This window comes from Babylonia areolata, chromosome 33, assembly GCF_041734735.1.
Source record: "Babylonia areolata isolate BAREFJ2019XMU chromosome 33, ASM4173473v1, whole genome shotgun sequence".
Classification (NCBI taxonomy): Eukaryota; Metazoa; Mollusca; class Gastropoda; order Neogastropoda; family Buccinidae; genus Babylonia; species Babylonia areolata.
The window spans coordinates 4,352,440-4,367,439 of record NC_134908.1 but is presented as its reverse complement, the minus strand read 5'-3'; the positions used below and the strand labels follow the sequence as shown (position 1 = coordinate 4,367,439).

At 43.8% G+C, this 15,000-nt stretch overlaps 1 protein-coding gene across 1 annotated transcript in view; it reads left to right on the top strand.

Moving 5' to 3' along the window:
• The window catches only part of LOC143276818 (chymotrypsin-like serine proteinase), a 13,074-nt gene extending 8,280 nt beyond the window's left edge, over positions 1 to 4,794 (top strand). Inside the window, exons 5-7 of the mRNA XM_076581474.1 lie at positions 1 to 167; positions 2,826 to 2,968; positions 4,608 to 4,794. The exon at positions 1 to 167 is cut by the window's left edge and continues 8 nt beyond it. Of these exons, the coding sequence (XP_076437589.1) occupies positions 1 to 167; positions 2,826 to 2,968; positions 4,608 to 4,754 (457 nt within the window). The 3' untranslated portion in view covers positions 4,755 to 4,794. The remainder of the gene's footprint in view (positions 168 to 2,825; positions 2,969 to 4,607) is intronic.
• The last annotated feature ends 10,206 nt before the right edge of the window (positions 4,795 to 15,000 follow it).

The window sequence follows — 15,000 nt, the reverse complement described above, 5'->3', positions numbered from 1 at the left end:
TTATGACGGTCGTGGTGATGGCTTCCCTAACGACATCGCAGTGCTGGATCTGGACCGCCCCCTCCAGAGCAGTTCCCACGTGTCCACAAACCACGCTTTCGCTGGCCCCTCCAGCGGCAATTTTGCCGGACAGAAATGTACCCTCAGTGGCTGGGGGAGAACCAGTGGTCAGTTTCATTTTCGCATACCCAGATTCAAACTCTCGACTGTTGTCATACAAGGAGACGGGCTGCAATAGCCGAGTGGTTAAAGCGTTGGACTTTCAATCTCAGGGTCCCGGGTTCGAATCACGGTGACGGCGCCTGGTGGGTAAAGGGTGGAGATTTTTACGATCTCCCAGGTCAACATATGTGCAGACCTGCTTAGTGCCTGAACCCCCTTCGTGTGTATATGCAAGCAGAAGATCAAATACGCACGTTAAAGATCCTGTAATCCATGTCAGTCGTTCGGTGGGTTATGGAAAGAAGAACATACCCAGCATGCACACCCCCGAAAGCGGAGTATGGCTGCCTACATGGCGGGGTAAAAACGGTCATACACGTAAAAGCCCACTCGTGTGCAAACGAGTGAAAGTGGGGGTTGCAGCCCACGAACGAAGAAGAAGAAGAAGTCATACAAGGAAATAAGCAATATACTAGAAAGAGACTTTTATAGGTGCTTGAATTCAAGTTTAAAACCTCATCAGTTGACTCTCTCAGACTTTGGTTCGATTCGCAGACCAATTCTGAGTTTAGCTCTCAGACTATTATCAAATTCATTACGGACCAAGTATTGTTCTAATGTCAAGTGTATATGCTTTAGTAACCTGACAATTGAGCATATAATTTTTGACTGTAGTTTGATGAAGCCTTTTGTACACGAAAGTGTGTCTTCACAAGTGACTGAGAACGTTGATGTTTTTGACTTTTTGCATTCATTATCAGTTGTTTCGCTTGTCAGTTTAACGACTTCTCTTTTACGAAGTCCTTTAAGTAATTTCCTGTAACTGTATTTAGAAGGGATTTTTTTTTTTTTTTTTTTTTTTCTTCCAAATTTCACCCACATTTTTACCCACATTTGCCCAGTTTCCCCCAACCCTCCATTCATCCACATCTCCCACCCCTTCTAACCGATAATACTCAGATGTATTCATAAATACTTTAACAAAATGTCTTCAGTCACCGATATGTGTGACGGGACATTAAACAAAAAATTCCTCCTTCCTCTCGACTGTTGGCCGCCGTTCTTTCTCTGTCTCTGGACCTTGCAATTAATTGGAATGAACTTCCTCTTTCGCTTCGTCAGGTCTCCGCGCTCAGCTTTTTCAAGTTTTGGCCTTAAAACCTACCTTTTCACGAGATAGCCTCCTCCCTCCCCTGCCTCTTCCTTGTCTTCAGTTTCTTCTTCAGTTTTAGAGTTATGCATTGCGTGTGAATGACTGGTGTGAAAGCGCTTTGATTTGTCTCTGCACAAGATTCAGCGCTATATAGATACTGTTATTATTATCATTATCATTATTATTATTATTATCTTCTTCTTCTTTTTCTTCTTCTTCTCCAGGATGGTCAGTCTTGACATTGTAATAATGTAATGTGTTCGTATTGATATGATGGGTTTTGATGTTCAGGTACGAATAATTATTTCATCATTTATGTGTTGGGGTTTTTTTTGTTTTGGGTTTTTTTGTTTTGTTTTTTGTTGTTGTTTTTTTTAGTATGTGTTTGTATTGATATGATGTGTGTCGATGTTACATGCGTAAATATTTGTTATATGATCTTTATGTACTTTGTTTTCTGTGTACTGTCCAAACCTTGGAGACGAACGACTGAAAAAAAGGAACATACACCCCCCCCCCCAACCCCCCTCCCTCCCCCCCCCCCCCCCCCCCGCGCCGCCCCCCCTCCTTCCCTTTACAGGGTAGCCAGATAAGGTGTTGTCAATAACGAACTGTAGTTCTTTGTAGTTGCAATTTTTGTGAAGAGCGAGACAGAGAGAGAGGGGGGATGAGAGAGAGTGTATGTGTACGTGTGTGTGTGTGGGTGTGTGTGTGGGTGTGGGTGGGAAGATGTGCAATGCGGTTTGGCTGACTGAAATGGAGAGGCACGTAAATTTCAGTAACCTGTATATACGTATATAGCTATTTCCATTTCCATTTAGTGCCATTGGTCCGGTCCTGTCCTGTCTTGTTGTCCTGTCCTGTCTTGTCCTGTCTTGTCTTGTCTTGTCCTGTCCTGTCCTGTCCTGTCTTGTCCTGTCCTGTCTTGTCCTGTCCTGTCTTGTCTTGTCCTGTCCTGTCCTGTCTTGTCCTGTCCTGTCTTGTTGTCCTGTCTTGTCCTGTCTTGTCTTGTCCTGTCCTGTCTTGTCTTGTCTTGTCCTGTCCTGTCTTGTCCTGTCTTGTCCTGTCTTGTCCTGTCCTGTCTTGTCCTGTCTTGTCTTGTCTTTTTCCTGTCCTGTCTTGTCCTGTCCTGTCCTGTCTTGTCCTGTCTTGTCCTGTCCTGTCTTTTTCCTGTCCTGTCTTGTCCTGTCCTGTCCTGTCTTTTTCCTGTCCTGTCTTGTCTTTTTCCTGTCCTGTCCTGTCCTGTCTTGTCTTGTCCTGTCCTGTCCTGTCTTGGTTGGGGTGGGAGGCTGGGTGGTGGTAGTGGCGCGTGTGTGTGTGCGTGCGTGCGTGTGTGTGTGTGTGTGTGTGTAAACCTACTTGTGTGTGTGTGTGTGTGCATGTGTATGTGTGTGTGCGTGTGTGTGCAAACCTACGTGTGTGTGTGTGCGCGCGCGAGCGCGCGTGTGTGTGTGTGTGTGTGTGAGTCAGTGTATGCAAACCTACATGTCCGTGTGTCCGTGTGTTACAGGGAGTAGTTCCCAAGGCGCCGACGTACTCCAGAAGGTGGAGATGACGACCCTGAGCCACCAGGAGTGCGTCAGCCACTGGGGGTCCTCCTCCATCAACGACGGTCACATCTGCTTCAAGGAGTCTGGCAAGAGCGCCTGCAACGTGAGCACACTAACTACTATTTTGTATTTTCTATTTGTGGAGTGATGGCCTAGAGGTAACGCGTCCGCCTAGGAAGCGAGAAAATCTGAGCGCGCTGGTTCGAATCACGGCTCACGCCGATATTTTCTCCCCCTCCACTAAACATTGAGTGATGGTCTGGACTGCTAGTCATTCGGATGAGACGATAAACCGAGGCCCCGTGTGCTGGCATGCACTTAGCGCACGTAAAAGAACCCACGGCAACAAAAGGGTTGTTCCTGGCAAAGCTCTGTAGAAAAATCCACTTCGATAGGAAAAACAAATACAAACTGCACGCAGGAAAATAATTTAAACAAGAAAGGCAATCCTTCATGACTCACTTGTGATACACTTTAAAAAAAGTCCAAGCTTTTAATGTATTGAGTATAATGCATTTACTGTTATATTTATATTTTTTGTATTCTCTAAACTTGGCATTTTGATCTGATATTCGACCCAACAAAAGACCTATCATTATTATCATTTTTTGTTCAAACAGGAACTTCTTTTGCTAGCATGGAAGTTTTTTTTTATTGCAAACGTTTTGGTGTAGACAGCAAAACAAGGGAAATTACTCTGCTGGGAACTTAGTTTGCTTTAAACTGATCTTTCTCATCTTAAACATTACATTTTGAAATTATACTCAATACATAAAAAGCTTGGATTTTTTTTAAAAAGTGCATCACAAGTGAGTCTTGAAGGCCTTGCCTCTCTTGTTTCAAAATGTAATGTTTAAGATGAGAAAGATCAGTTTAAAGCTAATTAACTCCACTAGCATTACAGAGTAATTTCCCTTTTTTACTATCTGCACCAATACGTTTGCAAAATAAATAAAAATTCCATGCTTAGCAAAAGAAGTTTCTGTTTGAACAAAAAATGATAATAATGACTGCTCTAGCTGTTGGGTCGAATATCAGATCAAAGTGCCAAGTTTAGAGAATACAAAAAATATAAATATAACAGTAAATGCAGTTTGCATATAATTAGGCTTCATTCTTTATTTTGTTGTGCCCATTCCAGAGGCGCAATATTGTTTTAAACAAAATGACTGGAAAGAACTGAATTTTTCCTATTTTTATGCCAAATTTGGTGTCAGCTGACAAAGTAGTTGCAGAGAAAATGTCAATGTTAAAGTTTACCACGGACACACAGACACACACACACACACACACACACACACACACACAGACAACCGAACACCGGGTTAAAACATAGACTCATTTGTTTACACAAGTGAGTCAAAAATGGGTGGCGCTGTAGTATAGCGACGCGCTCTTCCTGGGGGAGAGCAGCCCGAATTTCACACAGAGAAATCTGTTGTGATAAAAAGAAATACAAATACAAATGCAAAGTATTGATTGATTGGTTGATTGGTTGATTGATTTTGGTTGATTGATTGATTGATTGATCGGTCGGTCGGTTGGTCGATTGATTGATTGATTGATTGACTGATAGATCGATTGATTGATTGGTTGGTTGGTTGGTCGGTCGGTCGATTGATTGATTGATTGATTGATTGATTGGTTTAACGACAGGGAGAATGGTTGGTTGGTTGGTTGGTTGGTTGCTTGACTGATTGATTGATTGATTGATTGATTGATCGATCGATGGACACGAACAGGGTGACAGCGGGGGCCCGGTGCGCTGCGGAGACACCATCGTGGGCGTGACCTCCTGGGGCATCAACAACTGCAGCCCGACCTACCCCAGCGTCTACACCCGGCTGTCCTACTTCCACAGCTGGATACAGTCGGTCGTCCGTCAGTAGAGAGTTAATTCATCGGTCACCCTGGAGTTTACACCCCCCCCCCCCCCCCCAAAAAAAAAAAAAAAAAAAAAAAATTCCCCCCCCCAAAATCCCCCCCCCCCCCCCCCCCCAAAAAAAAAAAAAAAATCCTTCCCCCCAAATCACCACCCCACCCAAAATCTTCCCCCACCCCTCCCCTCCACCCCCTCCACACACACACACTTCCTGGAATCGATCCCCACAGATTTTTTTTTTTTTTTATTTTTTTAGAGAGAGAGAGAGAGAGATGTTCAGCTCTTCAAGTGTTCAAGTGGTGGTACCCGTAAACACTTATTATCCTGTCACCAACGTGAATTTGGTCGTATTAATAAATAAAATAATAAAATTAATGATAAAAATAAAATAACGATTTTCAACTTCAGGTGTTACCAGTAAGCTGTGCTGTCACTACCTTGAATTGGTATAAAGAAATTTCTTTCTTTCTTTTTTTTTTTTTTTTTTTTTTTTTTTTTTTTTTTTTTTTTGAGAATTAGAGAGTTTCAGCTTCAAGTGGTACTCGTAAACTATCTTGTCACCACTTTGAATCGATAATAGAAAAAAATATATATATATATCGATTTTCAGTTTCAAGTGGTACCTATAAACTCTCCTATCTCTCCTGGCTTTTGTCAAGTGGTACCGTTTTCAACTTCTTGACAGTTAGCAACTTCGCCACGAAGGCTCGTTTGTTGAGTTACAGCCAATAAAGTCTGATGAATGAAGATTCTTTTAGTGCAGGTCCTTGTTTCCTTTGCTGTTTTGTATGTTTTGCGTGTGTTTATCTGTCTGTCTATCTGTCTGTCTGTCTGTCTGTCTTTCTCTCTTTTTCAAACAATGATGAATTCTTTGTTTTTTCTTCTATGTGGTTGCTTTTTGTTTGACTTTTTTTTTTTTAGATCATACTATTTCTTCTTTCGTTTTTTTTTTTTGGTTTTTTTTTTGTTTTTTTATTTTGTGTGTGCGCGCGCGCGGCGTGTGTGTGTGTGTGTGTGTGTGTGTGTGTGTGTGTGTGTGTGTGTGTGCCAGAAACTACTTCCTTTGTTGCCGTGTGGGTTTATTTTACGTTCGCTAAGAGCATGCTCCACACTGATGACCTCACCTGAATGACTAGTGTTCAGACCATCACTCAAGGACTTGTTGAGGGGCGGGTGGAGGTGCGGGGGGGGGGGGGGGGAGAGAGAATTCCAGCGAGTGTGGGATTCGATTCTGCACGCTCAGATTTTTTTTTTATAGCTTCCTGGGTGGAATTGTCATCACCATTCGGCCAACACTCCACTCCACTGACATTCACGAAACCAGTTCAGTGACACTATGAAGAGCAAGCCCCAGGCCATTCGATATTGTTTGGATTTTGTTTGTTTTTGGGGGTTTTTTTGTTGTTGTTGTTGTTATTGTTATTTTGTTGTTGTTTTTTGTTGTTGTTGTTTTTTTGTTTTAGTTTGTTTGTTTGGCTTTGGTTGTTGTTGTTGTTTTGTTTGGTTTGGGGGTTTTTTGTGTTTGTTTTTTGTTGTTTTGTTTTTTTGTTTTGTTTTTGTTTTGGTTGGGGGGGTTTTGTGTGTTTTTTTTGTGGGTTTTTTGTTGTTGTTGTTGTTGTTGTTGTTTTAGGGGGGGGGGTTGTTGTTGTTGTTGTTTTTTGTTGTTGTTGTTGTTGTTGTTGTTGTGTTTGTTTGTGTGTTTGTTTGTTTTTTTGTTTTTTTTGTTTTTTTTTGGGGGGGGTGGGGGGGGTTGTTTGTTTGTTTGTTTTAGCTCTACCAGCCAGATAAGACAGCCCTTTAAGTCTGAATTAGCTGTTTTGATATAATCGTTTGAGAGAAAGTACACAAACGCGAACGCACACACACACACACACACACACACACACACACACACACACACATGTACGCACGCATACGCGCACACACACTCACACTTCTGCATACAAACACAAATATACTCACACAAACATGCGTAAACACACACACACACACACACACACACACACACACACACACACACACACACACACACACACACACACACACACACACCAGAGAGAGAGAGGCACAAACTTAAATCACCTTTTTTCAATGTCGGTTTTAAACACATACATATTTCTACAACATAAACAAAACATCTTCAAATTTGCTCTCCCATTTTTTTTCTTTCTTTCTTTCTTTTAATAAACTTTTCGAAGAACGTTATTTTCTTTCCGATAAAAGACATTGCACAGCAACAAGCAAATTAAGAAAGAAAAAAGTTGAAATGAAAAAGAATGTTTGTTTGTTGAACATAGGTGACATTTTGCATACCTGCAACAAACACGTTAGTTTAGTCATAATTGCGTCGACATGCCTCTACCGTATGTGCCACATTCAGTTCGGTTTTGAACCTTTTAACTCTCTCCATACGAACGGCGAAAGAGACGACGTTAACAGCGTTTCACCCCAATTATCATCATCCAAATATTGCAAGCGGAAGGCTCTTATACTGAAGACGTGAATGTTGACAAAGAATACCACAATTCTGACGATTGAAGCTAAAGGTTGGGTCATTCAGACACCCGCTGGACATCCGAGGAGTCTGTGTAGAGAAGATCGAGAAGAGAGGACTGGCCGTACTGAGTGAGTTAATAATTTGATCCAGTGTTCACCAGTGATCAGGGTTCGAGGCCCCGTTTCGGCATGGTGTTGTGTCCCTGGGGTAGATCGATTGATTGATTGATTGATATGGATACTTATGTAATGCCTATCCTCGGCCGGAGACCAAGCTCTAAGCGCTTTACAAACACAGTCATTTGATGATATGGGTACTTATATAGAGGACTATCCTCGGTGGGAGACCAAGCTCTAAGCGCTTTACAAACACAGAGTCATTTGATGATATGGGTACTTATATAGCACCTATCCTCGGCCGGAGACCAAGCTCTAAGCGCTTTACAAACACAGGGTCATTTACACAACAGGTTGCCTTACCTGGGTAGAGCCGACTGACGGCCGCCATTGGGCGCTCATCACTGGTTCGTTTCCTGTGTCATTCAATCAGATTTCAGGCACGCACACATACACACTCAGACATGTAACATGCTACGTGTAGGACACTTTACTCCGAATTTTCCTCACATCCGCCCAGGTGTGAATGGCTACACCTGATTTCTGTTGGGGGGAAGGTTCAGTAAAACAGCGAAAGGGGAGGACTGGGTCCCGCCTTCCTACTACGCCGAGCCCAAGACACAGTGGATGTCAGGTCAATGCCTCTGGTGGCTATAAAATGCTAGGGGACCATTGCCTTTTTACGGAAGGTGTAAGGAACTGGCTTAGCTCTCTCCATACGAACGGCGAAAGAGACGACGTTAACAGCGTTTCACCCCAGTTACCATCATCAAAATATTGCAAGCGGAAGGCTCTTATACTGAAGAGGTGAATGTTGACAAAGAATACCACAATTCTGACGACGGAAACTAAAGGTTGGGTCATTCAGACACCCACTGGATATCCGAGGGGTCTGTGTAGAGGAGAAGAGAGGACTGGCCGTACTGAGTGAGTTAAAACTGGTCCTAGAGAGAAGCGGCCTGCCCAGCATCGAAAGCCTGCTGACCCAGTGCCAGCTACGCTGGACAGGATACGTTGTCCGCATGACAGACAGCAGGATCCCGAAGATGCTCTTGTATGGCCAGCTGAAGGAAGGCCACCGCGAACTTGGAAGACCCTGCAAGCGCTTCAAGGACACCTTGAAAACAAACCTCAAAGCCTGTGACATAGACATCGCTTCCTGGGAAACTGATGCCCTTGACCGCTCTCACTGGAGGATGCTGTGCTCTAGTGGCATAAAGACAGTTTGAAAACAAGAGAACGCTGGCCATTAAGGAGAAGCGTGAGCGAAGGAAGCAGGGCTCAACTTCTGGAGACGTTTTCCCTTGCAACGCCTGTGGGAAGTGCTGCGCATCCAGAATCGGCCTCTTCTCCCATATGAGGACACACACCGACAGATAAGCCTGCATGCCTACTCATCCGTCGGTCCGACGGGAGACTCCATCGTGAAGGAACTGGCTTATTCTTTATAGCCATGAAAAGAGTCAGTCAACTGGGAGCATACATTACACTAATCATGGAATCGGTGAATGACTGGGGTGAATGCGCTTAGATTTGTTTGTGGAGAAAAATCAAGCACACTTTAAATACTAGTAGTAGTAGCTTGTAGTGGTAGTAGAAGCAGCAGGAGCAGCAGTAGTAGTTGTAGTAGTAGTAGTATCATCATTATCATCATAACCAATCAAGACAAAAAATAATAACAGCACGCAAAAGCAATATGCTAGACATTGAATATCAATCAGCACCAATGTTAAACTAACTAAAACAGCAGCTTGCTAAAAACCTCATCAACGCCAGTATTGATAAAACTAAACACCAGTTTGCAGTGGAGTGATGGCCTAGAGGTAAGGCGTCCGCCTAGGAAGCGAGAGAATCTGAGTGCGCTGGTTCGAATCACGGCTCAACCGCCGATATTTTCTCCCCCTCCACTAGACCTTGAGTGGTGGTCTGGACGCTAGTCATTCGGATGAGACGATAAACGGAGGTCCCGTGTGCTGCATGCACTTAGCGCACATAAAAGAACCCACGGCAACAAAAGAGTTGTTTCTGTCAAATTTCTGTAGAAAAATCCACTTCGATAGAAAAAACGAATTAAAAAAAAACTGCACGCAGGAAAAAATACAAAAAAAAGGCGCTGTAGTGTAGCTAGTATCCCTAGGGAGAGCAGCCCAATTTTCACACAGAGCAACCTGTTGTGATAAAAAGAGAAATACAAATAAAAATACAAGTTTTTACTCGAAATTCGAGCAATACCAAAGGCGATCGACATAGACAAAAGCAGCAAACATGTACTGGCCTCCATTTCTTCAGTTGACAGCCTTCAGTGCTACAACCAAACTCTGGTCAGTGAAGTGCCATCGTATACTTCTTCTTCTTTTTCTTCCGCGTTCGTGGGCTGCAACTCCCACGTTCACTCGTATATATGCGAGTGAGCTTTTACGTGTATGACCGTTTTTAACCCGCCATGTAGGCAACCATACTTCGCTTTCGGGGATGTGCATGCTGGGTATGTTCCTGTTTCCATAACCCACGGAACGCTGACATGGATTACAGGATCTTTAACGTGCGTATTTGATCTTCTGCTTGCGTATACACACGAAGGGGGTTCAGGCACTAAGCAGGTCTGTACATATGTTGACCTGGGAGATCGTAAAAATCTCCACCCTTTACCCACCAGGCGCCGTCACCGTGATTCGAACCCGGGACCCTCAGTTTGAAATTCCAACGCTTTAACCATTCGGCTATTGCGCCCGTCGCCATCGTATACACACACAAAGAAGAGCAAAAAAAAATTGAGAGAGAGAGAGAGAGAAGAAAAAAGAAGCCTGCACTTTCGCACGTTCTGCCTCTTTCGATCGCCTTTGTTGCTCGAAATTTCGGAGAGCCAATCAGCTTCGAGAGAGCACAGATCATGTGACGCGCAGGTCATGAACTCAGTCTCCATGCAGCGGTCTATTAATTATCAACTAAGCGCAGTTTCTTTGATACAGAACCCAGTCTGCTTGTTTTTCGACGCCTATCCCGCTCACTGAAGACAGGTGGCAATACTCGCCATTTGTCTCCAAGTTCTCGCAGTCTCCCCAGTCAGAACACCTCGGCATACATTCCTCAGCATCGGCGAGGAAGGTGTACTCGTTATGACGAACAATGCCGTACCCGGGGTATCTGGAGTACGATGGCTGAAGGTGGCTGTGGGGGCAATCTGCAGAAGAAGAAGAAGAAGAAGATGACGATGATGAAGAAGAAGAAGAAGAAGAAGATGAAGAAGAAGAAGAAGAACAAAAACAAAAACAACAAGAACCAGAACAAGAAGAAGAAGATGAAGATGAAGACAAAGATGAAGAAGATGAAGAAGAAGAACAAGAAGAACAAAAAAGAACAAGAAGATGAAGACGACGAAGAGGAAGATGAAGAAGAAGAACAACAAGAAGAGCAAGAACAAGAACAAGAAGATGAAGATGAAGACAAAGATGAAGAAGAAGATGAGATGAGATGTGAAGAAGGAAGAAGAAGAAGAAGACGAAGATGAAGAAGAAGAAGAAGAAGAAAAATAACAAGAACAAGAACCAGAAGACGAAGAAGAAGAAGATGACGATGAAGACAAAGATGATGAAGAAGAAGATGAAGAAGAACAAAAAGAACAAGAAGATGAAGACGAAGACGAAGAAGAAGAAGATGAAGATGAAGACAAAGATGAAGAAGAAGAACAAGAACAAGAAGAACAAGAACAAGAAGATGAAGATGAAGACAAAGATGAAGAAGAAGATGATGATGATGATGTGAAGAGGAAGAAGAAGATGATGACGATGAGAAGAAAAGGGGAAAGAAAAGAAGAAGACGAAGATGATGAAGAAGAAGAACAAAAATAACAAGAACAAGAAGACGAAGACGAAGAAGAAGATGACGATGAAAACAAAGATGAAGAAGAAGAAGATGATGATGAAGATGAAGAAGAAGAACAAGAAGAACAAGAACAAGAAGATGAAGAAGAAGAAGAAGAAGCTTACGAAAACTTACCTCGCAGGCAGAGTTTCTGGCTAACGGAGAAGAAGTTGCCAGGGGCGCATTGGCACAGGTGATTCTCGGCCAAACATTTCGGCAGCTCTGTGAGCAGGTACCTGTCTGACTTCGGTACGACGCTCATGCATATTGCGTCATCAACACATGTGACGTTGGTCCAGTCTGATACACAAGACAACAGCACAAGGTTGATTGGTAAGTAACTGGTTGATTGCTTGATTGATTGATTGGTTGGGTTGGTTGATTGATTGATTGGGTTGGTTGATTGATTGGTTGATTGGTTGGTTGATTGATTGGTTGGTTGGGTTGGTTGATTGATTGATTGGTTGGTTGGGTTGGGTTGGTTGGTTGATTGATTGATTGATTGATTGATTGATTGGTTGGTTGGTTGATTGATTGATTGATTGGTTGATTGATTGGTTGGTTGGTTGGTTGGTTGGTTGGTTGGCTGGTTGGTTGGTTGGTTGGTTGGATGGTTGATTGATTGATTGATTGATTAACTAAATAAATAATAAGTAATCGATGAGTTAATCAATTGTTAATATCTTAATTTATCATTGATCGATTGATTTATTAATCAATTGATTAATATCGATGGAGGAATCATTTGTTGATCGATGAATTAATTCTCTATCATCATCATCATCATCATCATCATCATCATCATCTATTGTAGAATATAATTTTGCAGTAATTACAATTAGTGTGTGTGTGTGTGTGTGTGTGTGTGTGTGTGTGTGTGTGTGTGTGTTTGTGCGTGCGCGCATGGGGAGGGGGGGGGTGATGGTGATGATGATGATGATGGTGATGATGATGTGTGTGTATGTGTGTGTGTGTGTGTGTGTGTGTGTGTGTGTGTGTGTGTGTGTGTGTGTGTGTGTGTTAGATTTTTTTTTTTTTTTTTTTTACCTTTTTTCTCGCGAAATCGATACCATGAAATTACCAGTTCTATTAACACTACACGATCTTGCTATTGTCATAAAATTCTGTGACGAAGCTGTCCCATAGTTAAACAGAATGGCAATGGCTTGCCTCCTTTGTTAACTATGTGTGCTTTTACTTTCACGGTTATCATTTATGGATGGGGGATGTCTCTCCGTGCTCTGAACCTTGTGGTGGGGCCTTCATACACCCTGTAAACAGGCAACACACACACACACACACACACACACACACACACACACACACACACACACACATACACACATCTGTACACACACACACACACACACACACACACACACACACACACACACACACACACACACACACTGAACTGAACTGAACTGGGTTTTGATTCAATTCCTTGTCTGTGGAAGGCTGTCAATGTGGATACGAGTTCCCTCCCCTTCCCACCCCCCCCACTCCCACCCCCACCCCCTTCTAAACCACGCAGTGTCATCATGTAGTTTGAATGATATCCTCTTTGTATACATACCACCGCAATGGGTGTTTGGGTTGCCGGCCACATTGTTCAGAAAATGATATACACACAGACAGACACGAACAAATAATTTAATGTTAGCGATGCGTTAATGTGATGGCGATCTCTCGCCCCCCCCCCCCCCCCTTCCCCGCCCCCACCCGCCCCCCACGCCGCTCATTTAGATTCCCCCCTACACGGCCCCACACCCAGGTTCGTCCGTCACAGTTCCAGCGTCGGCAGTCCGCAGGGAACCATCGATGTTAGGTCGCCAGGAGGCCACACACCAGAGGAGACCCTGCACTGCTGCTGAGTCACTTCGTTGGTGTTCAGTGATGCCTGTTCTGATTTAACTTACTTAGGACACCACCTACTAAGCCCCCTACTAACGACAATAATGGCTTAGTCGCGGAGCCAGACTGAGTGAGCGTCCCTCCCAGAGTGGAGACCGCCACCACGTCCCTCAAACAACGGCCACCCATGAATCTGCCGACACTGAAGACATTGACAGGACTCTCCCCAAGCACGGAAGTGGAGGGGTAATCATTATTAACATCATTAACCGTTCCATCAACCCACCAGTCTACCAACCTATCAACCTATTAACTTTTCATCCCACCAGTCTAGCAATCCACCAACCTACCAACCCACCAACCAATTAACTCTCTCCATACGAACGGCGAAAGAGACGAGGTTAACAGCGTTTCACCCCAAATTACCATCATCAAAATATTGCAAGCGGAAGGCTCTTATACTGAAGAGGTGAATGTTGACAAAGAATACCACAATTCTGACGACGGAAGCTAAAGGCTGGGTCATTCAGACAACCACTGGACATCCGATGGGTCTGTGTAGAGGAGAATGGCCGTACTGAGTGAGTTTTAACCCACCAGCTTCCCAGTCCATCGACCCACCAACCTGTCAACTAAGACCAACCAACATTCATCCAGCCGCGAACCAAAAATTACCTGGAATGGGCGGTAAGACGAAGTTGAAGGTCGTGGCGTGGGGAAGATCCACATGGGCGTCTCCAGCCGCAATCCTGACAGAGTGTCCTTGGCAGGAGCGAGATGATTTCACATACGTGAAGGCCTTGCAGCCATCACGACTCGCGCACAGACGACTGCAGTCCAGCAGAGAGCGAACCTTGGCGAAGGGAAACAGGATGTTGTCGGTGAAGGTCACGTCATTGAGACGTGTGTTGGCGATGAGGAAATACCTCTGACCGCTGCTGGCTTCCACCACAGCATTGTTGGACAGCAGCAGACAGCACAGAGCGAAGATGGCTGCTGCCCAGTTGTGCTGTAGTGGTGCCATTGTCGTAGTAGTCACTGCCATCGTCTGTTCATCTGTTCAGCCGAATCAATCCATTGGTCAATAGGTTTCAGTATCAGTATCAGTATCAGTATCTGTATCAGTATCAGTATCAGTAGCTCAAGCAGGCGTCACTGCGTTCGGTCAAATCCATATAAACTACACCACATCTGCCAAGCAGATGCCTGACCAGCAGCGTAACCCAACGCGCTTAGTCAGGCCTTGGAAAAAAAAGAGAAGAAATAATAAAATAAATAAATAAATAAATAAATAAAATATAAGATATAAATAAAAATAACAATAAAAAAAGAGATAAATACATAAAAATACTACTACTAATAATAATAATATTTAAAAGGCGCAAAATCTTGATTAAGTCAACTCTAGGCGCGCACACACACACACACACACACACACACACAAAAAGGTTCCAGCAGTTCCACCATTCATACCTCTCCGGCTCCTACCCATCAATTTTTATCTATTTATTTATTTATCATTTATTTATACGATGACGGGTGTAGTGTTCATAGTGCAGTGACGGCCTAGAGGTAACGCGTCCGCCTAGGAAGCGAGAGAATCTGCGCGCACTGGTTCGAATCACGGCTCAGCCGCCGATATTTTCTCCCCCTCCACAAGACCTGGAATGGTGGTCTGGACGCTAGTCATTCGGATGAGACGATAAACCGAGGTCCCGTGTGTGCAGCATGCACTTAGCGCACGTAAAAGAACCCACGGTAACAAACGGGTTGTTCCTGGCAAAATTCTGTCGAAAAATCCACTTCAATAGGAAAAACAAATAAAACTGCACGCAAAAAAAATTATACCCCGCCCCCCACAAAAAAAGGTGGCGCTGTAGTGTAGCGATTCGAACCAGCGCACTCAGATTCTCTCGCTTCCTAGG